This window comes from Oenanthe melanoleuca, chromosome 15 (genome assembly GCF_029582105.1).
Source record: "Oenanthe melanoleuca isolate GR-GAL-2019-014 chromosome 15, OMel1.0, whole genome shotgun sequence".
Lineage (NCBI taxonomy): Eukaryota > Metazoa > Chordata > Aves > Passeriformes > Muscicapidae > Oenanthe > Oenanthe melanoleuca.
The window spans coordinates 8433793-8455344 of record NC_079349.1 but is presented as its reverse complement, the minus strand read 5'-3'; the positions used below and the strand labels follow the sequence as shown (position 1 = coordinate 8455344).

Sequence of the window (21552 nt, the reverse complement as noted above, 5' to 3'; positions counted from 1 at the left end):
GCTCAGAGCTCAGAGGTGTCTCTGTTTTATTTCTGGGGACAAGCTCTGCTGCATTTGGAGTGGTGGGGCTGGGTGTGGAGCAGGGAGGGATGTGCGGAGAGAGGAGCGGGCAGAATCCGGCTGTGACCGCAATGTCGGATTTGCATGGAGGTGACGTGTCCTGGGAGGGCGGGGGCTTAAAAGGGAGTCAGGGTCCACGGCACAGCCCCATCATTCTGGGGACGCTGAGCTGGTGGGATTGCACCATGGCCTGGGCCCCTCTTCTCCTCGTGGTGCTCGCCCATGGCACAGGTGCCATGGCCAGACTTGCTGTGCCTGGACAGGGCCTTTGGGCACAGGGGCCCCCGTCCTGCTGCCCAGGCAGGTCTGTGCCCCGGGACACTGACTGATCCCTGTCTTCTCCTCTCTCTTCTCTCCCTCTCCAGGTTCCCTGGTCCAGGCAGCGCTGACTCAGCCACCCGAGGTGTCGGCCAAGGTGGGAGACACGGTCAAAATCACCTGCACCGGTAGCAGCTACAGCTATGGTTGGTACCAGCAGAAGGCCCCTGGCAGTGCCCCTGTCACTGTGATCTACAGCAATAGCAACAGACCCTCGGGCATCCCTTCGCGATTCTCCGGATCCAAATCCAGCTCCACGGGCACATTAACCATCACTGGGGTCCAAGCCGAGGACGAGGCTGTCTATTTCTGTGGTAGCTATGACAGCAGCAGTACTGCTGCACTGTGACACAGAACTATGGGGAAGTGGTACAAAAACCTCCTGCCTCAGCTTACCCTTGGAGCCCCAAGTATGTGCCCATCCCCTGTCATTTGAGGAAGTTGTAACTTCCCAGCTATGCTGCCATAGCCCAGGGTGTCCCATGTATGTGCCTGCAGGCAGATTTGTCCTTTAACTGTTCCCTTGACCAGAGAGAGCCATACTCCAGGTTACTGGCTGCCCCTCATCTTCTTTTCTCCCTCCTGTCCCTCTCCATGTTCCCTGGTCCAAGCAGTGCGCTGTCAGCTCAACTCAGTGTCAGCATTGTGGGACAAGCCATCAAAGTAATCTGATACAGGGATGGCAGCAGCTGCAACTGGTACCAGCCTAAGTTTCCTGGCTGTACCCCTGTCACTGAGATCTACTACAATGACTTGAGACCACCAGATATCTGTTTGCCATTTTCCAGACCCCAGTCCAGCTCCATAAGCACAGTAACCATCTCTGGGTTCCAAGCCCAGTACAAGGCTGTCTGTTAGTGTTGTAATTATTGAAACGGCAGTGATGATGTTACCATGGTGAAACAGAGCAATAGGGAAGGGATACAAAGTCTTCCTGCCATGGCAGGGGCCTGTTAGGAGTCTCTGCTGTCCCTATTTGGTGGGGCAGGTCCCTGGCACAACCCTGCCCTTTTCTGCCCTGTGGTGAATGTGGCAGTTCCCAGTGACACCTCTCCATCCCTACAGCCCTTTCCTTGTCATTTGTAGATGAGAGTGGATAGGATAGACCTGAATAGACCATCTCAGATGGAGGAGGCCTTAAATGATCACAGAGTCTAACTGTGTTTCCACTTCAGGGATGACAAAAATGTAGGGCATTGCCCAAATGCCTATACAACCCTTTCAGGCCTGAGATACCATCCAGCTCTCTAGGAAACCTGTCCAGTGTTTGCCCACACTCTTAATAAAGAAATGCTGGGATGACCTCCTGTGCCTGCCTGTGCTCCAGAGCCAAGCTATTCCTGATTTCCCTGTCTGGTGTCCAGGGCCCTGCTGATGCCTCCCAGCCCAGCTGTGCCAGGAGCCTCTGGACCATCTCCACAGGGGGCACAGCCCTCTGGAAACAGAGGAGTTAAAGATGGAGATTCTCTGCCCTATTGGCTGTGAATGGCCTCCTGCTGGCCCCATGCTGTGCACGAGGTGACCCTGGGGCTGTGAAGTGCCTGGCATGGCCCTGTCATCAGCCCCACCACCTCATTCTGCTGCCATCCACGTCCTCTTGCTCTGCCGGGACTCTTCATGGGGCCTTGGGCTCTGTCTGAGGCAGTCATCCCTCTGTTCCATCAGGACCTTCTGGCCCAGGAGCCCTGTCCTGCAGGTCAGAGAGGGCTGTGCTTGGGCACAGATGGACACCCCTTTTCTCCCCTCTCCCTCTCCACATTCTCTGGTCCAAGCAGCATCTCTGAGTCACCTGTCCGAGGTGTCTGCCAGTGTGGGAGAGACATTCAAGGTCTCCTGCTCTGGTGGCAATGCCAAAAGCTACTTCAGCAGCACCCTGCTGCATCTAGCACAGCCTCTGTCCTCCTCCATGCCTCTCTCCAAGCAGAAGAGCATGACTGAAGAGCTGAACATTGTGCCCCTTTTTTGTCCTTCTACAAAATGAATCTGAAACCACATTGAAGCCTGAGAAACGCTCAGAAAATGATCATCTACAACAGAGGGCAGTGGCTTCAGCTCAATGCTTTGCATGGACAACTTCAGTGATCTTTTTTTTTTTTTTATAGTTTCAGACTTTGCATGAAAGCATAAACCTTCCCAGAGGCAAAGGAGTCCTCTGAAAGAGAAAGTGTCTCAAACTGCAAAATCTTCAAAGTGTTACCTGTTTTACAGTGAACTATTTATATACTTCCTGTGACTCAGGAAGTTCACTAACTCTGCCTCCTTCTATAACTACTTGCACAAGCCACATCATTTGAAAATCTGTGGGTTCAATTTACATTGGTGCTGTTGATGTTCAGTGGTCCAAGCTGAGCACTGAATCTGCCAATCTGTGGGATTGGCACCACACTGGGAAAATACTTTTCAAAGAAGCAGCCAAGTCTTTACAGGGAAATTTGAAGTTAATTGGTTTTACCTGAAACCCATTCTGGGTCACCCCTTCCTTGGCTATCACAGCTCTATGTAGGCAACTCCACCTCTTGCCTTTTCATATTTTAGGGTAAACATTAATGAAAATAAGTTGCCTGCAAAGACCTTCAGCTATTATCTCCATTGCTGGTGGTGGTAGCTGCACTGAAAGAGACCAGCCAGTACCAATACTCTGTGGGTCTGTGCCCATGCCTTCATCCTGCTGTGTCCATCGGGGCATCTCCATCCCATCACCGTCATTCTGCTGACCACCCTCTCCATCCTCCCATATCCATGGGGTCCAGGACTGCTCTGCCATGAGGCAGGAGGTTTTTGTGTGGCCCTGTGTCACTGTGTGGTGTATTCGGGGCCGGGACGACGTTGACTGTGAAAGGTGAGTCGCCGACTTCCCCTCGGTCTTTCCTTTCCCACCACGGAATTTTGACATTTTGTCGATTTTTGGTGATTTGGAGTTTTTTTCTTGGACTTGGCCCCGGGCTGGGGTCTGCCACCTGTTTGGGGTCGGGCACTGAGCCTGGCACTGGGGACTCTGTCCCGTCCTGCGGACTCTGACAACTCTGTGCGTGCCACGGAGAATCGGGGCATATTTTCTTAATCAAAAAGTCTTAAAATTTGTCCAGGAAATGTGTCTGCGGTCTCAAGGGGAAGGAAATTCAGGCTTAGGCCTCTAAAAGAGGTGATTTTTATTTTTGTCAAATAAATTTGTCAGTCTAAAGTCTAAGTCCTCATCTCTTAGTCCTGAGGACTAAGTCTGTCAGCCCTGGTGAGGGGCAGGGGTTCTTCTGTGGGGGTCCCATGGCCAAGGGTGCAGGCGCTGTGAAAGGACAGCCTGTCCTCAGCTGTGAGCAGCCCACAGTCATCCTGATTTTGTGTTAAAATAACATGTCCCTGGAATCTTAGACAAAAGATTCCAAGGGCATCGTAAAGACCTCATTGTCCAGGTAAGACACGTGAAAAATTGAGATTTTTGTGCTGAAAATGCTGCCGGAAATGTCATTTGTCTGCCTTTGTCTGTAATTTTTAAAAGAATTTGAGGAAAAATCCCAATTTGAAACAAATTACTCGGGGCTAAGATCAAGAAAAATGTTCTTTGACCATTTCTTTATCAAAGAATATTTAATGGTGGGGTCATCCCAATCTTCAAATGGAGATATAGATAGAAATAGAGGTGAAGACAGAAGTAGAAACACTGCACATTGGAGAAGGCAGCAGAACCACACCAGAAAGACCAAACATCTTTTTCCATCTTCCTTTGGGTGATTTTTACTGGTAGTTTTTCAGAGACAAGAAAATATCTGAAAGCAGAACTGGGCAGAAAACAGGATGGTCTGTCTGTGAAATTTTGTTGTTTTTTTTTTAATTGCCTTGTAAAAGGAAATAAATGGCTTTATGACAAAGAAATTAAAATGTAGATGGCAAAGAAATTAAGATGTAGTTAAATATATATATGTGCATATATATATATATATAAATATATAAAATAAATAAGTATTTTTAGATATATGAGATACAGAAATGTATAAATATTCGTGTTAAATGCATTTTATTGAATCATACGTCTATTCATATGATATGGACTACATATGTACGTATATTGTTCACTTTATCTATATTATGTATATTAGCTGTAAATATAATATGCAATACATATACGTATATATATATTATATATACATATATATATACGTATACACTATATTTGTGCATATAGTGTATATAAAACATATATGGAAGCATATATGAGATGCATGTATATGTGTATGTGTAATACACATACATATATGTGCTTATTTTATATATTTTTATATTTATGTATATATATATTTTTTATATATATATATCTGAAATTTAAATACATTAGAGTTACGAATTATAAGCTCTTGGCTGTGGGGAAAGTGGGGAGTTTCTGGCTAGTGCCAGCAGGGCAGGCAGGGGCTGTGTTGGGGGACAGGACCCTTTCTGACCCCGCACTGCTCTCATCCCTCACAGACCAGCCCACGGTCGCTCCCACCGTCCATCTCTTCGCGCCATCTGCCCAGGAGATGGAGACAGGCAAAGCCACCCTGGTGTGTCTGATGGAGAACTTCTACCCCAGCCGTGTGACAGTGGAATGGGTGGCTGATGGCAACACCATCACCTCTGGTGTGGAGACCAGTCAGTCCCAGCGACAGAGCAACAATCACTACATGGCCAGCAGTTACCTGTCGTTGGATGCCAGCAAATGGCAGAGTTACAATTCTGTCTCGTGCAAGGTCAGGCATGAGGCTGGAAATGTGGAGAAGACCGTGAACAGATCCGAGTGCTTCTAACCCACCCCGCCAGCCCTTTGCTGGCTCCCTCCCTCCTCCCCACTCCTGGGAAAAGCGGCTAGCCCGCCGCAGATGTCTCTGTCCATGTCTGCCCGTCCCCTGCTCCTGTCCCCCACTGTGAGTGTCACACAAATAAACACCAACACTGAACTAGCGCTGGCTCAGCATCCCTGTCTCTGTGTCCTTCCAATGCGCTCACTCCTCGCACGCTGCCTGGCGCCAGCCCACTGCCACCAGGGTGGAGGGTGGGATGGGAACACATATCTGTGTACACACACTCATATTGCAGGGCCTCTGTGAAGCTTTTGCTCAACCATGGGGACCCCAGTGAAAGCCCCTGGCATTGCCAAGACCAGGGAATGAGCAGCCTGGAGCGCAGCCTGCATTAAGCCCCCATGCACTCCTTGAACACTTGGCTCTGGCTTTGCCATCCTTGGCCCTTGCTCACTGGCCTCTGTGTGCCAGGTGCCTTGCAGGCACATGTGGCCTGTGGTGGAGGCATGGCCAGCCATGTCCCTTTGCCACCAGGCCTAGCTCTGTCCCCCTTTCTCAGTCACCCCTGTGCTTCCTGGAATGGGGGTCCCAGTGCAGTTGCCAGTCAAGCACAAGCTTGGATAGCCTGGACTCCTGCATGCTATATGCCCTGTCCCCATCCCCAGCACAGCTCTGGGGGAGTTTCCCTGCAGCCCTGCCCATGGAAAGACTGACAGACCTGGCTGTGCTGAAAGCACCAGTGCTCTGCTGTTGCCACCCCATCAGGGCAGCCAGGAGCCACACCAAGGACAAGGGCAGGGACACAGCCATGCTGTGTGCAGTCCTGGGGGACATGTTCCTCACCAGCCTCTTGGGAAAGGGGTGATGGCCCCACCACATCCCCCTCCCCAGGCTGTGCCTGTGGAGTTCCAGCAGGCTTTGGGCTGCCACATGTCCCTGCAAATGTCTTCTGTGGACACAGAATCATAGAACTCTAGAATGGGTTGGGTTGGAAGGAGCCATTAAAAGTTATCGAGTCCAAGCTCCCTGGAGTGAACAGGGACATCAACCAGACCAGATTGCTCAGAGCCTCTTTCAGCCTGACCTTGAATCTTTCTAGGAATGGGACATCTGCAGCTTCCCTCAGCTACCTGTTTCAACAGCTCACCACTCTTGCAGTTCTAAATTCTTAGTTTTAACAAGCCTAAATTGATCCTTCTTTAGTTAAGAAACATTATCTCTTGTCCTGCTGCATTAGGGCCTGCTAAAAAGTCTGTCTTCATCTTTCCTATAAGCCCCCTTCAAGTACTGAAAGACTATTTTAAGGTCTTGCCAGAGCCTTCTCCTCTCTAGGCTGAACAGCCCCAACTCCCCCCTCTTTTCCTCATAGCAGAGGTGCTCCAGTGCTCTGAGATCTTTGTGGCCTCCTCTAGACTAACCCAAACAGGTCCATATCCTTTTAATGTTGTGGGATCCAGAGCTGGACACAGGACTGCAGGTGGGTCTCACCAGAGTGCAGGGAGAGAATCCTCTCCCTCAAACCACTGCCTGCACTGCTTTTGATGCAGCCCAGGATATGTCTAGCTTTTTGGGCTGCAGGTGCACATTGCCAGGTCGTAATCCTCAACTCCTTTGCAGCAGAACTGTTGTCAATTCCCTTGTGCCTCAGCCTGTATTGATAGGAGAGCACAGTGCCCCTTCCATCCCGCTTTTTGTCAGGGAGCTGGCAGCAGCCCTGACCCCAGCTGAGCTGCCAAAAGGCACCTCATGTTCCAAAACAACTCCATTGGCTTTAATCCTGCTTTATCCTCCTCCTCAGCTGGGCAGAGGAGGCCTTGCCATGGAACAGTCCCATGCACAGGGCAAACCCTCCTTCTCATCACCCTGCTCAGGGGGTCAGTCACAATGTCCCTTCCCATGTGTGGGGTGACAAGCTCATGGTTTTCCCAGGAAATCCCAAATCCCATTGCTACAGATCAAATCCATGTGCTGGCCAGAGCTCTGAGCTACTGCTGGCCTCAAGGAAGGAGTCAGCAGCAGGATGTGAAGCCTGTTGTGTTTCAAGGTTTCTTTAACACAGTTTCCTGAGCAGAGAGCTCCCACTGTGGCAGAGGTGCAGCTCCTGGGGGGCTGCTGGGCTATGGCAGGTTGTCCTGAAGGTGAGGGTTCCTGCAGCACAGCCACAGCCATGCATCCAATCCAGCTCACTGCTGGGGAATGTGAGCCCAGAGAGGGCAAAAGCTCCTCCACACTGCCCCTGATCCCCTTCCTTGCTCAAGCAAGGTTATTTCCTGGCAAACCCCTGCCTCTGGCATCTCCTCCCCAGCCTTGTGGTGCTGCCAGGAGAGCTGCTGCCTGGAAGTCTGCCAGCCAGAAATACCCCAATGACTGAGACCTGCTGCCGGGATGGATGTTCACATCTTTTCCACTGCAAAGATTGAACCTCAAAAATTACCAATTCCAGCAATTGTTGAATCACCTTAGTAGTGGTTGAGGCTCCAGTGAATGACAGGCAACACAGGACTCCCCTTCCCAGCTGTGCTGCCAGGTTTAACCCTGAGAAATGCCACATTTCTGGTGAGGGGTTTTGAGATTCATCTTGACACTTCCTGAGTAAAGCCCATTCCATGGTCACAGGACATCAGCCCCAGATTTTGTGTGCTCAATTTGGGGCATGAGCTGGGGTCTCGCTTCAGCTCAGGTCTGTGTGGGTAGAGCACAGGCACATCTCTGATTCAGGAGGCAGGAAACCTCACTAATTATTGATTAAAAGATTTTGCTAAATCTTTTCCATAAGCAACAACTGCCAAGAAAAAAGCCTGATTAATTATAGATCAGTGGCCCTGGTGCCTCCAGGGCTCCCATCCTCCCCTGCTGCCTGCAACTTGGCAAATTTCCAGCCAGAGTTTCACCCTTAACAAGCCTTCAACAGGGCCAGAGAGCCTCAGCTGGGAATTACAGAGGCATGCAGGGCCTGATCCATCCCCTGGCAGGGAGGGAACAGTGCCTGGGAAGAGCGATCTGGATCCACTCCTGCACCACCCTTGCTGGGGTGTCTGATGAGCAAATGTGCTGAACAGAACTGAAACCTCCCTCCCCTTCCCAGCTGCAGCTCCTGCTCTCACTCTGCCAGCTCCTGCACTGCAATTTTAACAGTCATTTATTTTCTCATTTTCCCAGCTTTCCAGTAATTTTAAAATGAGGGGGATCTAATTTAGTAAATGAGATGCTTCAGGAAAGCTTTAATTAGCTGCAAAGAGAAGCAGTGGATCCCATGAAGAGTTGGGACTTGGTGAGAACTGCTCTCCCAGGCTGAGGCTCATAAGTGGTGGCTTAACAAGGCTTTCCGGAGCCATTTGATAAACCCTGGGGGTTTGGACACCTTGGGCTTGGAGAGGTCCCACAGCTGAGAACAGTGAGGGATGCACAAATGTAGTCAATGGAGTGTGGGACCACGGGAGCTCTTGCTCCCAAACCAATGTCAGAAACCTCGAGCACAAAGCTCTGCTCTGGTTCCCAAACCCTCCCTGGGTCCCCTCCACGATGACCACCTCTGGCCACATTTCTGCCCCAAAAACAGCCCTGACCTGCTTTTTTTAATTGCACATCACTGAGTGATTTCCCCAGGCCAGGCAAGCCCCAACATCTGATAGCAGGAGGAGTGGGGTCTCTTTTAGTGGGGACGTAGCAGGAGCGGAGGGAGTGCACCTGGAGCTGATGAAACGCCTCGCCTGGAGGGACACGGGCTGCGTGGCACAGCGGGACAGGAGGGGACAGCTCCGCCTGCCCAGCGCAGCTTCGATCAGCCACGGTCCTGGGGACAGCGGGGCTGAAACTCGAAAGCAAGAGCAGGGTCCCAGAATAGCCCCAGCCCAGGCTGGGGGGAGTGGGTCAGAGCCAGACCCACCGGGAGAGCAGTGGGAGGACGGCACATGTCCCCTCGCCTTGGTGCTATAGCTGTGCCAAGCCCGAGTGACACCCAGAGCCTCTGCCAGGGGGTGCAGCCCCCGAGCACCTGGAGGGTGCTGCTGGTTCCTTCACCCCATCCTGACACCCTCTGCTCACACGGCCCTCTTCTCCGATGGACTTAGGGACAGGCTGTCCAGAGCCCAGATTGTGCCATGCCAGCACTGGCCCCTGTTTTCCCCCAGCCATGCAGCTGTGCGGCAGTGGGGCATCCCCTGGCTAAATTTAGTTCTCACCCACTACAGCCCCCAATCAGAAATTCAAAAGGGTGCCCCAAAAAAGGAAGCAAAACTGTCTCCAGTGGGTGCTGACGTGTGAATGTGAGTGAGCGCCATGTCGGCTGGGCCTGAGATGGTGGCCAGCTTTGTGTCTCTGCCTCACTGGGCTCTCACCTTGGGGTCATCACCTTGTGGGGACATCAGCCCCTAAGAGGGGGAAGCATTATGCTGTCCAAAATTAGCAGGGTGGGTGGTGCTGAACCAGGGACCCGCTGGGGGCTGGTGCCAAGGCTGTGCCAAGATTGTGCCATAGCAGAGTACGTGTCCCCAGGCCAGGGTCACCCCTCCTGTCCCTGAAGGGTCACTGACAGGGCCCAGTGGGGTCTTGCCTGACAGGGTGGTGCCTGTCCTGTGCACACACACCCCCTCCAGTGATCCCAGTGCATCCTGCCCTCAGGCTGGCCACCGCTGACCCCTCACCTGTGGGCTTTGAGGCCAGGGAAGACCCTGACACTGCTCACATTGTAGCCTTGTCTCCCTGTGCCACCACCACAGGGGACCAGCCTGAACAGCTTCCTGCTGCTACTCTGCTTTCAGGTCACCCTGAATTTACTCACTCATTTACTGAATTAAACTAATCAGTCCCTGCTACTTCCAAGGCAGCCCCTTCTTTGGGGTCATCCCTCAGTCTGACCTGTTGCAGGGTACAGGGTCAGCCTCCAGGTTCACAAAGTATGGGGCAGGTTTCCCCATACTTTGAAATAAAACATAGGTTATAAATTAATAAAATATATGTTATAAGTTAATAAAATACAAGATGTAAATTATAAAATACATGCCATGAATGACAAAATACTATCAAACACCCCTGGGCAGCCCTGGGTCAAAGCCCTAGCTGGAGACAGCCAGAGAGAGCAAGACCAAGGCTTATTGCCCTGCAATTAAAAGATAATTAAATGAAATAAATAAATGTTTCAGGCTGGTGTGGTCGAAAACACAACCTGAGCATTCAAGCCCATTTGTGAAGACAAGAGAAATCATTTGCATAACTGTGTCAAAACAGCAACTGCCAGGGCCCGCAGCTGGCAGGAAGGTACCCCCTTGCTGGGGTTATTTAGATGTGTATGAAACCACATCAGAGCCAGGGGGAGAGTCCAGAAAAGAGCCAAAAGTGCCCAGGCTTGTAAGCAGATTGTAAACAAGCTGAACCGACTCAAAAAAATAAACACCTTACAGCTGCTTCAAAATATTTATTATTTCAATTTTATTGTGCTAGTAAAATGTAATTCCCAGGAGAGCCTCAGCCTGGTCTGGGGACTCGCAAACCCTTGTTTTCTCTCATATTTGAGGTAAACAGGTGCTGATCCCCAGCCAGGTGTGCTGGAGAAAGGTTTGATCGCAGGGCTGGTGCTCCCTATCTGGAGAAACGTGGTCATTGAATTGCAGACCTTGTTATGACTCCCTGGGTGGGACTTCTTAGTTTAAAGTTAAGAAATTTCTAGGTAGGGAACGGTGATGACATGGTGACAACAAGGTGGTGGCAGCGGTGGCTGAGGGGTGTGATGAGGGTGGCTGCCAGGGTCCTTACCAGGCCCTTGGGAGGGAGCAGAAGCATTAGACTCACCCAGTTAGGGAGCAGTTTTAGCCAAATTTGCCATTTTCCCCCTCCACAGCCAGGGTGGGCAGAGCAGACAGCGTGAGGGGGAGTGGAGGAGAACATTGAGTGCACTCCAGGACTGGACCCTGCATCCTGTGCATGTGATGTTCAGGGACACGGCTGGACCTGGCGTGTCAGTATGATCTTAGACAGCTCTTCCATCCCTAAGGGTTCTGGGTTCCTACCCCAGCCAGTGACACCATCAGCACTGCTCCCCACCCTGTGCACATGCTGCCTGCCTCACACTAGAACCACAGCCCTTTCCCCTTCCTCTGCAGCCACCACACGGGAAAAACACCTGGTTTAAACATTTTTGCCATGTTTTTGGCACTTTTGGCCAGACCCCCAGGCTGGCTGTGGGCAGGGGGTGCTGATTCACATCACAGCTCCCCAGCTGAGCCAGGCTCACTCACAGGCAGCTGTTTTGACCGCAGCCCCGCAGCTTGGAAATAGCCCTTGCTAAAATTACAGCCCGCCAAAACCGAGAACCCGCCAAAACCAAGAGCCCGCTTTGGCCAAACATCATCTGGGAGCCAGGAATAGCCCTGGCCTCTCCACGCTCTGCTGCCTTGGCACAAACTTTCCAGCACGTGCACCCTGAGCACGAGTCCTAGCAGTGCTGCAAGCAGGGCAATAGCGGGAAAAGCTGGGTTTGGCCCCAGTTCAGCAGTGGCTCACAGGAGGGGTGCATTGCCATGCTCCTTCCCAGGCAACCTGGCATTCCCAGCAGAGGCAAAGCGCCTCTCCAGATCTGGGGTCCCAGCAGGGCTGCCCAGTGTGCGCTGAGCCTTTGGGGTGGTTTTGGTGTGCAGCTGTACAGAGGGTCTCTGCTGCCAGACCCTGCCTGGTGCCACTACTGTCCTCTGCTGGGGACACCACAGCCAGCCAGGATAGGCCCCCCAGGTGATGGGGACCTGTGGAGTGCCTGCTCCCAGAGTTATTGCCCAACTTTTTAGTCTCCAGTGCCTTTGGGAGCCACAGCCTGTGCCTGCCATGGTTCCCCTGGGCAGCTCCACTGCCTGGGTGCCCCTCACACCCTGGACTGGGAGGCTGCACCCACTTGGGGCTCACCATGGCTGACTGGGCCCCCTGTTCTCACCAGCTGGGGCTGGACCTGGGAATGTCCATGGGGCAGCTGCCCTGTGGCCTTTGGGCACAAGGGGGTGGAACTGGGCAGTGCAGGTGGGAATGGTGGGACATGGATGGACATGAGTGAACAGACAGAATGGAGAACATGGAAATATGGAGGGGCAGAGAACACAGGTAGGGACGTGATGGGATATGAGAGGAAGAGAGGGCACAGCAGGGGGGCTAGTAGGGCAGAAGGAGCATAGGAACACTGAGGCCAGGGACATTAAGAGACAGGGCACAATGGCATCTGGACATGGGGGATGGTGGCAAGAGGCCATGGGAGCCAGGGGCACAGGGGACACAGGGGCTGGGGGCATGGGGACACAAGGGACAGTTGTATGAAGACACAAAGGACAGCAGCAGAAGAACATGGGGCATGAGGACACCGGGGACAAGAACATACGGAATAGAGGCAGAGGGGAAAACTGAATGAGGAAACAAAGGGATGGGGCGCAGGACTCAGGGGACAGGGCCCCAAGGGCACAAGGGAAAGCACCCCTGGACATGGGGAACAGGGACAGGAGGACACAGGGGAGATGGCAGGACACAGAGACACAGGCACACAGACACTTGACGCAGGTGACAATGGCAGAGATGGAGGCACAAGAACAAGGGACACAGAGACACAAGGCACAAGCACACATGGCACAGGTGACGATGTCAGGGATGGGACAGGAGCACAGGTGGCAGTGTCATGGATGGGACAGGAACACATGCAGCGGTGTCAGTGATGGGACAGAAGGACACAGGTGGCAGTGTCAGGGATGGGACAGGGGCACATGGGGCGGTGTCAGGGATGGGACAGGAGCACATGCAGCAGTGTCAGGAATGGGACAGGAGCACACAGGTGGCAGTGTCAGGGATGGGACAGGGGCACACGGGGCGGTGTCAGGGATGGGACAGGAGCACACAGGTGGTGGTGTCAGGAATGGGACAGGAGGACACAGGGCGGTGTCAGGGATGGGACAGGAGGACACAGGTGGCAGTGTCAGGGATGGGACAAGAGCACATGCAGCGGTGTCAGGAATGGGACAGGAGTACAGGTGGCAGTGTCAGGGATGGGACAGGAGCACATGCAGCGGTGTCAGGAATGGGACAGGAGCACAGGTGGCAGTGTCAGGGATGGGACAGGAGCACACAGGGCGGTATCAGGGTTGGGACAGGAGCATAGGTGACAGTGTCAGGGATGGGACAGGAGCACATGCAGTGGTGTCAGGGATGGGACAGGAGCACAGGTGGCAGTGTCAGGGATGGGACAGGAGCACACGGGTGGCGGTGTCAGGGATGGGACAGGAGGACACAGGTGGCAGTGTCAGGGATGGGACAGGAGTACAGGTGGCAGTGTCAGGGATGGGACAGGAGCACACATATAGCGGTGTCGGGGCCGTGCGGAGGGCGCCCCCTGGCGGCGGCCAATCCGCTGCGGGGCCTTTCCGTCCTCGTGCCCACGGCGCCCCCGCACGTCCGGCTTGTCCCCATGTCCCTGTGTCCTCGTGTCCTTGTGTCCCGGTGTCCCCGTGTTCCCCTGTCCCCGTGTCCCCCTGTCCCACGGCTCCAGCCCTGAGCTCCCGGGGAGTCACAGAGCCACATCCCCTCGGCCCGTGGATCTGCCACGGGGCGCCTCCACCCACGGCACACCCCTGGCAGCGCGCGCTGCCCCCTGGAGCCTGGCCAAGGGATGCTCGGCACCCACGGGCGCTGCGGCCGCTGCCGGGGCTGGGGCTGGATCCTGGCACTAGTAGTGGTTCCCTCCAGAAAAGATGAAAAACCTCAGCCTGCTCCGCTCTTCTCCCACATAACGGCCTGTGCTCTTCAGCCATAATTTAGGAGAAGATGGGAACATGCCTGGAGCTGCAGCACATTAATTATGAACCACCCCACTCACATAGCCCTGCCCCGGTAGTACTGGCAGCTGCAGTTATTCCTGCCAGCACAAAATAAGCTTCGTTGAGAGATCCCTGTGTCCTGCACAAGGGCACTGCAGGTGCTGTGCTCCCAGGGACACCCCCATCCCTCCAGGAGCCAGCCCCAGGAAAGCAGGGCCACATCTGCAGCACAGGGCCTGTGTGGATCCTGAGCCAGGGCTGGGGTCTGGCTCTTTCCTGCCTCCCTGCACCACACAGGCGATATCCCTGAAAGCCACACAGACACCAGCCCCAGCTCCCTCCCCACTGACCCCACAGTGCCATGCCTAGCACCTACCCCAGATGGCAAAGGGACAGAGCCAGCAAAACAGAGGCAGCAACCCACTGACGAGGACCTTGGCTTTATTCCAGTCAGTACAGCATCCTCCTGCCAGCATCTCCCACTGCCCATCTACAGGGGCATCTCAGGACAGCCTGGGCTTGCAGGGATTCACCTCTGCAGAGATGCAGCTTCACAAAATCTTCACCCAGCCAAGGTTTCAACGTGCTTTTTTTTTGTTATTTCGCATTTCCCATTAACAAGATGCATCGCCTCTATCTCCACTGCAGCAGGCCCAGACCCTACGGGGCTGGTAAGAAGAGGCTGAGCAGGGCCAAGAGGAGCAGGGACAAGAGGAGCTGGTGGTGGCCCCTGTGCAGGGACCTACCACTGGCTGTGGCCCCCCGGGAGGCAAAGATCTTCCTGCTGTGGAGGGGCTGCGGTGGGCGGAAGTTGTTGATCATTTTTAGGAGCATGGATCCCTCAAGTGGGAAGTGGAGGGTGCTGACGAATGCCTTCAGCTGTGCAGGGACAGAGGGAGACTGGGCAGATGCATTGCCAGGCACCCCAAGCCCCTGCCCACTGTCAGCCTGCCTCATACTGCCCCACTGCCAGTGGCACAGGACCCTTGGCATGGCCCCACACCAGTGCGTGTCCTCCCACCACCCCCCACTGCTCTTCTGAAGCACAGAGGCAGGTCCTTACAAGGATCAGGTCTTGAGTTTTAAAGGAGCTAATTGTGTTTTGGTGCCAAAAATGAGCACTTACAGAGTGGCTAGCCCATGACTCCCTCAAGAAAACATATCTGCTAAGATGCTTGAGCAGCAGAGAATTCCATCCATCCATCCATCCATCCATCCATCCATCCATCCATCCATCCATCCATCCCCTTGGAGCCTCTACTGAGCCTCAGCAGACTCACTCCCATTTCTCTTTCTGAATGCCAAAGCTGGGCAGGAGAGCAGTATGGATGGGATTTCTCCCCACTGGCAGCTGGCCACATCTGCATTACTCAACCTTCATAAAATTAATTACTTGTCAAGTTGCCAGGAGCATTATTATAGAAATTACTTTCCCTGTGCTTTTGCTCAAGGGTCAGGAAGGACAAGCAGAGAGGTCAACCAGGGGATCCAGCCTTTCATGTGCTGGCATGTGGGGCTGCACATGGCAGTACCTGCTGCTGGCCAATCTCCACAGGCTCCTCAAACACAGTCCAGAGGACAGCCTCGCTGCAGTCGGGGGTGGTGAGGGAGCCCTGGTAGCGGTAGTAGCCCGAGAGCCGGCCGGCATGCGGCAGCAGCGTGCTCAGCCGGAACGTGGAGGCCAAATCCACAGAGTCCCCTGTGGGGCAGGACAGGGGCACTCAGCCTGTCCCCTGCCAGGGATGTGGTGGGGACAGCAGGGCCACCCCCATCAGTTTCCCCACAGCAGATGAACCCAGGGACTGGCAAGTTCCTCCACCCAACCCACTGGGGTGCATCTCTGCCCTCCCGCAGCAGTCTCCCCTTTCCTGTCCTGTCCCAGTGAGGAGGTGGCTCACCAGCATGGGAGACATTCCTCAGCCCCGCCACGATGGTGTTGTAGTTGGTGTTTGTGGTTTCAGAGACCTGTGTACGGGGAGAATGAGTGGTTGAAGTCAGGCAGAGCCTGAGCAGGGCAGAGCTGGGTCCTCCTGTCCTGCCAAGCTGCCACAGGCAGAGCTAGCCCTGCCTCACATTATTGCAGTGGGGAAGGGTTCCCAGCCAGCCCTCTCTTGAACAGCCAGGGGGTTCCCCAGCCTCTCCCAGCCTTCCTGCCCCTTCCCACTCCCTCAGGACACCGCACAACGCTCCCCCAACTGCACCACCAGCACCCAGTTTCTAGGGGGCCCTGCAGACCCACCTGGAAGAAGAAACCGAGGACAGCCAGCCCATTGGGGTGCCCCTTGGCCTCTGCCAGTGTCTGGTACTTGGCATTCATGTGGACGATGTGCATCTGAGGAAAGCACGGAGTCAGGTGTGCACAGCTGCCCCCAGCCAACACCCTGGCAGCAGGATATGCTGCTATGGATCCTTCCAGCCAGCTTGGGATGGCCAGACTCTGAGTCAACCTCTCCCAGTGAAGCCCTTCTGGTCCTATTGGCACTTCTGTGGGGTGGGTGCTCAGAGGATCAAAGCACCCCAAAGAAGCAAGCATCCTTTGAAGGGTGCGCAAAAGGGGGCCAGCAGTCCCGGTGTGCTCGCCAGACATAGAACATAAATTCTGTTTTCCTCTGGCACATAATGAATATTTTAGAGGCGCAGAGCCTCTTTCATCCAGAAGGATCCCAATGTGCTTGGCACAGCATGCTCCTGCTTGCTCTCACTTGCATTCACTAACTCAGTGTGTGGTCACAGCAGGGCACAGAGCCTCCCAAACCCCACTGAGTGCCTTGGATGAAGCAGCTTGGGCCATGCATGGTAAAGAAACATCTCAAGCCTCACATCAAGTGCTTTTGCACCACCCAGGTCCCTGTGCAGGAGCACAGTTGAACCCCACCAGTGCAGAGTCACAGAACTTAGTGACCTGTTTCATGACAGCCTGGGATGCCCCTGCATCACCCCTTCCCACCATACCAAGGGCTTGGGTGGCCCTGAATGTGATGGGGGCTTTTTCTCACATACCTCCATGGGGAGCTGGTGCCCATCGAGGGTGTGCTCGGAACCATTCTGGGCCGGGCTGCCCCAGTGGAAGTGGAGCTGGATCACACCGTACCTGCCCGGGAGGCCCCCGCCACTGATGGTGATGTGCTCAGAGGCCGATTCACTCGCCAGGGTCAGCATCACTGCAAGGGCAGAAGGACAGGGGGAGGGGGCTTGGGATGGGGAACAGCCCTGGCACAGCTCCTTCTCCCCCAGCTTCACCCCAGCACTAATACTAATGTGCATGGGATCCTGCAGCACCCGGGAGTGGCGCCAGAGCCAAGTTCCTGTCAGGATGGTGATGGGAGAACTGGGACAGGGGAAGGTGCCTGGGAAACTGGGACAGGGGAAGGTGCCTAGCCTCAGCACGCACCTGTGTGCCCATTGTTTGTCAGCCTCCACTTGCCAGGGGGAGCCTGGTCGTACCCCTCGAAGAGGATGTCCCCGAGGCCACCATCACGTTGCAGCCGGCGCCTGTCGATGTTCACAGGGGACTGCTTGTCGCCACCGCACATGGCTTTCAGCTCCTTCCAGTGGCTGGGCCCTGCAGAGGAGGAGCAGAGACACCACGGGCAGCCACCAAACCACCGCTGCCCCCAGGGGTGGACACCAGGCCAGGGGTGGCTCTGTCCCCAACCAGCCCTGCTGTCCCTGCCAGCCTGGCTGTGCTCTGTCGCATCCCATGGGAACTGCTCTGCTGCCCGGCTAAGTTTCCTTCCTATTGATGAGCAGGGGTTTATTCAGCCTCATCCATAATTCAGCAGGATTTTCTCGAGGGACCGGGGGCTATATTTAGCCTGGCAGCATCGTCCACATTGACGCTGGTGAAGGGCAGGCTTTTCTCCCTGCCCCTTTTGCCTGTTCCCGGGTTTTAGCATGTTTAACCTACTCATGCTGGTTCTGTCCAGCTGTGACAGGTGACAGTGCAACCTGGCCACACAACTCATCCTGGAGCAAATCCTACACAACTTCCAGAGTGACCACCATCAGCAGCTCCTGGGGTGGGGGGCTCACCATGGCAGGAGCTGGGTGAGGACACAACAGTGCTGGAAGGTGACTGGACCCACTGCAAACCCACAGTGCTGCCTGGGGGTGTGAGCAGCCATGGCTGCCACCACATCCAGACCACAAAACCAACCCATATATGTGGCTTGTCCCCATCACCCAGACAGCTGTAGGATGTAGCCAGACATCCACCCTGCTGTTCACTGCTCCAGTGTGGCTGCCACAGCACCCCACTCCTCCTCCTGGTGCAGCCCAGGACAGAGGTGTCAGCACTGGGCACCTCCAGTATCTGGGCTCAGTCCCAGCCAGGGAACAGGAGCTCCCTCAGTGTTTCCAGCCCTCTTCTCCTGGAGCAGCTCCATTCCCAGGTGAGCTCAGCCCATCCCAGCAGGCACTGTTGGCTCTTCTCACACACATCATGGCTGGGCCACCTTTGCCTACAGCCAGGGTTTGGGGAACTTTCCCCCAGCAGTGCCCCATGGTTCAGCTCTGACGTTTACCTTCCTCTTGGGCAGACAAAACCACAGACACTTGTAGGCTGTATCCCACCTCCTGAGCCCAGGGGGGTTTACCCCTGGCCCTTACCCTTTATGTTCTCCTCTCATTACTTCAGGCAACTTTTGCCTATAAGCCATGGGAACTGCAGCCTGGCCATGCCACCATCCCACCAGATTCCTGGCACAGTGAAACTGGGTGGCCCCACAGATTACCAGGTGCCTTCAATCAGGTGCCATTCCATGGCTCTGCTGCGGGCCAACAGCCGGCTCCAGCCACTTCCCACCGGCCCCTCTGCCCTGGCCAAACCAGCCCTTGCTGCCAGCCCAAGCAGCGCTGAGCCGGGTCAGACCCAGCCTCACTCCAACAGGGGTGAGCGGAGCCCAGCAATCCACACTCACTGGCCACAGGGCATGTAAACCCAACAGCTATAAAACAGTTGGGCTGTAACAGCTGATTAAATGCTTGATGATCTTTAATTAACCTTTTACAAGCTATTTGTAATTTGTATGTTTTGAGACAAAGTGCCCCCAGCCATGCTTCCCTCGCCATCCAGGCAGGGCTGCTGCCCACTCTAAGGGAGATGTCCATCCTCAGTCGGGCCCCTGGACCCCCAGTCCTCCTGCACTGCACTGGGTTTCTAATAGAGTATTTTAAACCCTGGACTTAATCTTTTTCAGGTGGAAAGGGGAAAGCTGGTGCTGCCCCAGGAGACACAGACCTGGCTGAGATGAGGGGTGGGGCTGAGTTGCTCCAAGATGCTCAGGTGTTTGTTGAGTCTCTACAGCAACACCCCTGAAAGTGAAGTTCCTCTAACCAACCATTCCCACGTTTGTGTGACACAGGGGTATTTGCCCTTTTCCATGCCACACGCCCCACTGGGCCTTGCTGATGCTGCCCATGGTGCTCTCAGCTGGGCACTGTGGAGAGACAGGAGGGTCTGAGCCCTGCACAGCCCCAACATACCCACACTTGGCACCACTCACCGCATTGGGGGTCCTGTGAGTCATAACACCACCGTCCTGCGGGAAAAAGGAGAGCTCAGGGCAGGTGATGGAGACAGACACCCTTCCCCAAACCCACCTTCGGCCATGCCCAACACCCCCGACAATGAGGACATCCCCCAGTGCAGCCCGGCGTCCCACCAACACTTGTGTTCATCACGGTTATTTTTGGCGCTAGTGTTTTCACACCCTCCCTGCCTCCCCCAGACGCTTCACAGGGAAACCTCCCTCAGTATCGCTGCTCCAAGGCAGCCAAATCTCACTGCTCGCTGTGTTCCTTCCCCAGCTCTTGTGGGGCCATCCCCCCTTACCCATCCTGGGGAGCTCCTGACCCCACAACCGCGGAGAGCGGGAGCTGAGGGGAGCCGAGGGGGACTGTAAGAGCCGGGGGTAGCTCGGCAGTGCTGCCCTGTGCCCCGGGTCTCTGGGCTGGCTGCGGGGGGCTGCAGCAGAGGGCAGTGGGCAGGCCCGAGCCCACGCCGTGGGGGTGGTGGCCAGTCCCGTCACTTAGGGCACCTCAGCCGGAGCTGCCAGCTCCCTCCAGTGCCGGGGTGGCTGTGGGTACCACGGGCTGTGCTGGCGCAGCAGGTGCGGGGACACCGAGGGGATGCCGAGGGAGCTGGTGCCCTGCTCCCGCTCTGTTGGCTGCACACCCACCCAGGGCCATCAGCTCTGCGGAGAGAGAGAGCGCACCCCTTCCCTCCGCTCCCCGTTCTGCTCCGGGCAGGAGGCACAGAGCAGCCCGGTGCTGTCCGGGCCCAGCCCCCGTGAACGGTGCCCACTGTGGCCGAGCGGCCGTGCCAGCGGGCCGGCTGCAGGCGAGCCTAGCCCCGTGACCAGCGTGCCAGCCATAGCCGCTCGGACCAGCAGGACAAAGGCAGCCCTGCCGGACTCCACCTGTGCTGCCCAAGGTCCCAGTCCGCGGCACTGCATCCAAAGTCCCGCTACTGTGGTACAGGAGACACCAGCCCCAGAAGAGAGGTGGGAGTGGGACAGTGCAGGCAGGACTCCGACGGTCCCCAGAGCAGGGATCTTGGGGTCCAAGGACAAGCAGAACTCCTAGGGAATCCTCAGATCTCCACGCAGCAGCCCTCGAGCATCCTCCAGCAGGAGCCAAGGTAGCGCTGTGCGCCCCCAGCCTGGCCGGGATGCAGGTGAGCAACCAGCGGCTCGCCCGGGACGGCAGCACCGCTCGCTCAGGGGTTTCGTCCTCTTTGGTGTTTCCCGGTGGTACAGGTCTGTGGGGTGGTTGGGCTGAAGCCCAAGACCCCACTGCCCCAAGGGGGCCCTCCACCAGCTCCCGCTAGCACAGGCAGCCCCAGGAGGTCTGAGACCTCCCGAGCCCAGCGGCGCTCGGGGCCACCAGCCGTGGGAGGGGGTGGTGGGAGGGCAGGAGGGCTCCTGGGACAGACTAGGTCCCCCAGACCCTGTTGCCAACCCTCAGTCCCCATCACCCCTGGACACGTGGGAAGGGAATGGAACAAGCGGCGCCCCCCAAGCCCCCCCTCCTCTCGCCCCCGTCCCCTCCAGCAGCGGGACCCCCCGCGCCGCCAAAGCTCACCTCCCGCGGCCGCTCGCACGACGAGGGGCAGCGTCAGGAAAGTTATGCCGAGCCCGGTGGGGCTCATGGTGGTAGGGGGCAGCGGGGGGACCCCCGCACCTCCTCGTCCCGTCCCGTCCCTCCTTAGTGCGCCCGGTGCTGAGCTGGGGCGGGCGGCAGCGCTGGAAGCGCCCGCAGCCCAGGAGATGCTCGGCTCCAGCCTGGGCTCTGCTCTTACATATTCATCACCCGGGCTGAGTTTTTAACTCCTCGGCTGCTAGGAGGGAGCGGGGAGAGCCCGGCCCCCGGCCAGCCCCCCGCCCCGCAGGGTCCGTGCCCGCGGTCACAGGGACAGGCGGGCAGCGGCGGCTGGCGGAGCCCACGGGCGCTGCGCTGCCGTTCTCCATCCCCAAAGCTGGAGATGGGCAGATCTCCGCCGTGCCCCATTCCGCCCCTGCAGTGTGTGGGATTACAGATGGACTGCAGAGGCCTGCCAGGAGGCGGAATGGGCTGGGGACAGCAGCTTTGGCCCATCCCCTCCCCATTCCTTACAGATACAGGCTGTG

The 21552-nt window shown here is 55.8% G+C and overlaps 2 protein-coding genes across 3 annotated transcripts; one reads left to right on the top strand and one right to left on the bottom strand.

Annotated features, from left to right (window-relative positions):
- The first annotated feature begins 203 nt into the window (after positions 1–203).
- LOC130259612 (immunoglobulin lambda-1 light chain-like) lies at positions 204–5320 on the top strand. The gene is made up of 4 exons (XM_056504091.1): positions 204–291; positions 426–706; positions 3172–3217; positions 4834–5320. The coding sequence occupies exons 1-4, from the start codon at positions 246–248 to the stop codon at positions 5151–5153; spliced, it is 693 nt and encodes a 230-aa protein (XP_056360066.1). The 5' UTR covers positions 204–245; the 3' UTR covers positions 5154–5320.
- A 9023-nt stretch (positions 5321–14343) lies between these two features.
- On the bottom strand, positions 14344–21229 carry LOC130259611 (carbonic anhydrase 15-like). 2 transcript variants are annotated; one of them, XM_056504089.1, is made up of 8 exons: positions 21008–21229; positions 19429–19464; positions 17316–17486; positions 16925–17085; positions 16164–16256; positions 15823–15889; positions 15457–15623; positions 14344–14803 (listed from the first exon to the last, which is right to left on the bottom strand). In XM_056504089.1, exons 1-8 carry the CDS (start codon positions 21072–21074, stop codon positions 14585–14587), a joined length of 981 nt encoding a protein of 326 aa, XP_056360064.1. In that variant the 5' UTR covers positions 21075–21229; the 3' UTR covers positions 14344–14584. The 2 variants fall into 2 exon arrangements, with proteins under 2 accessions (XP_056360064.1, XP_056360065.1); XM_056504090.1 differs by lacking the exons at positions 19429–19464; positions 21008–21229 and adding an exon at positions 19164–19268 and having other exon boundaries at positions 14350–14803.
- Positions 21230–21552: the final 323 nt, after the last annotated feature.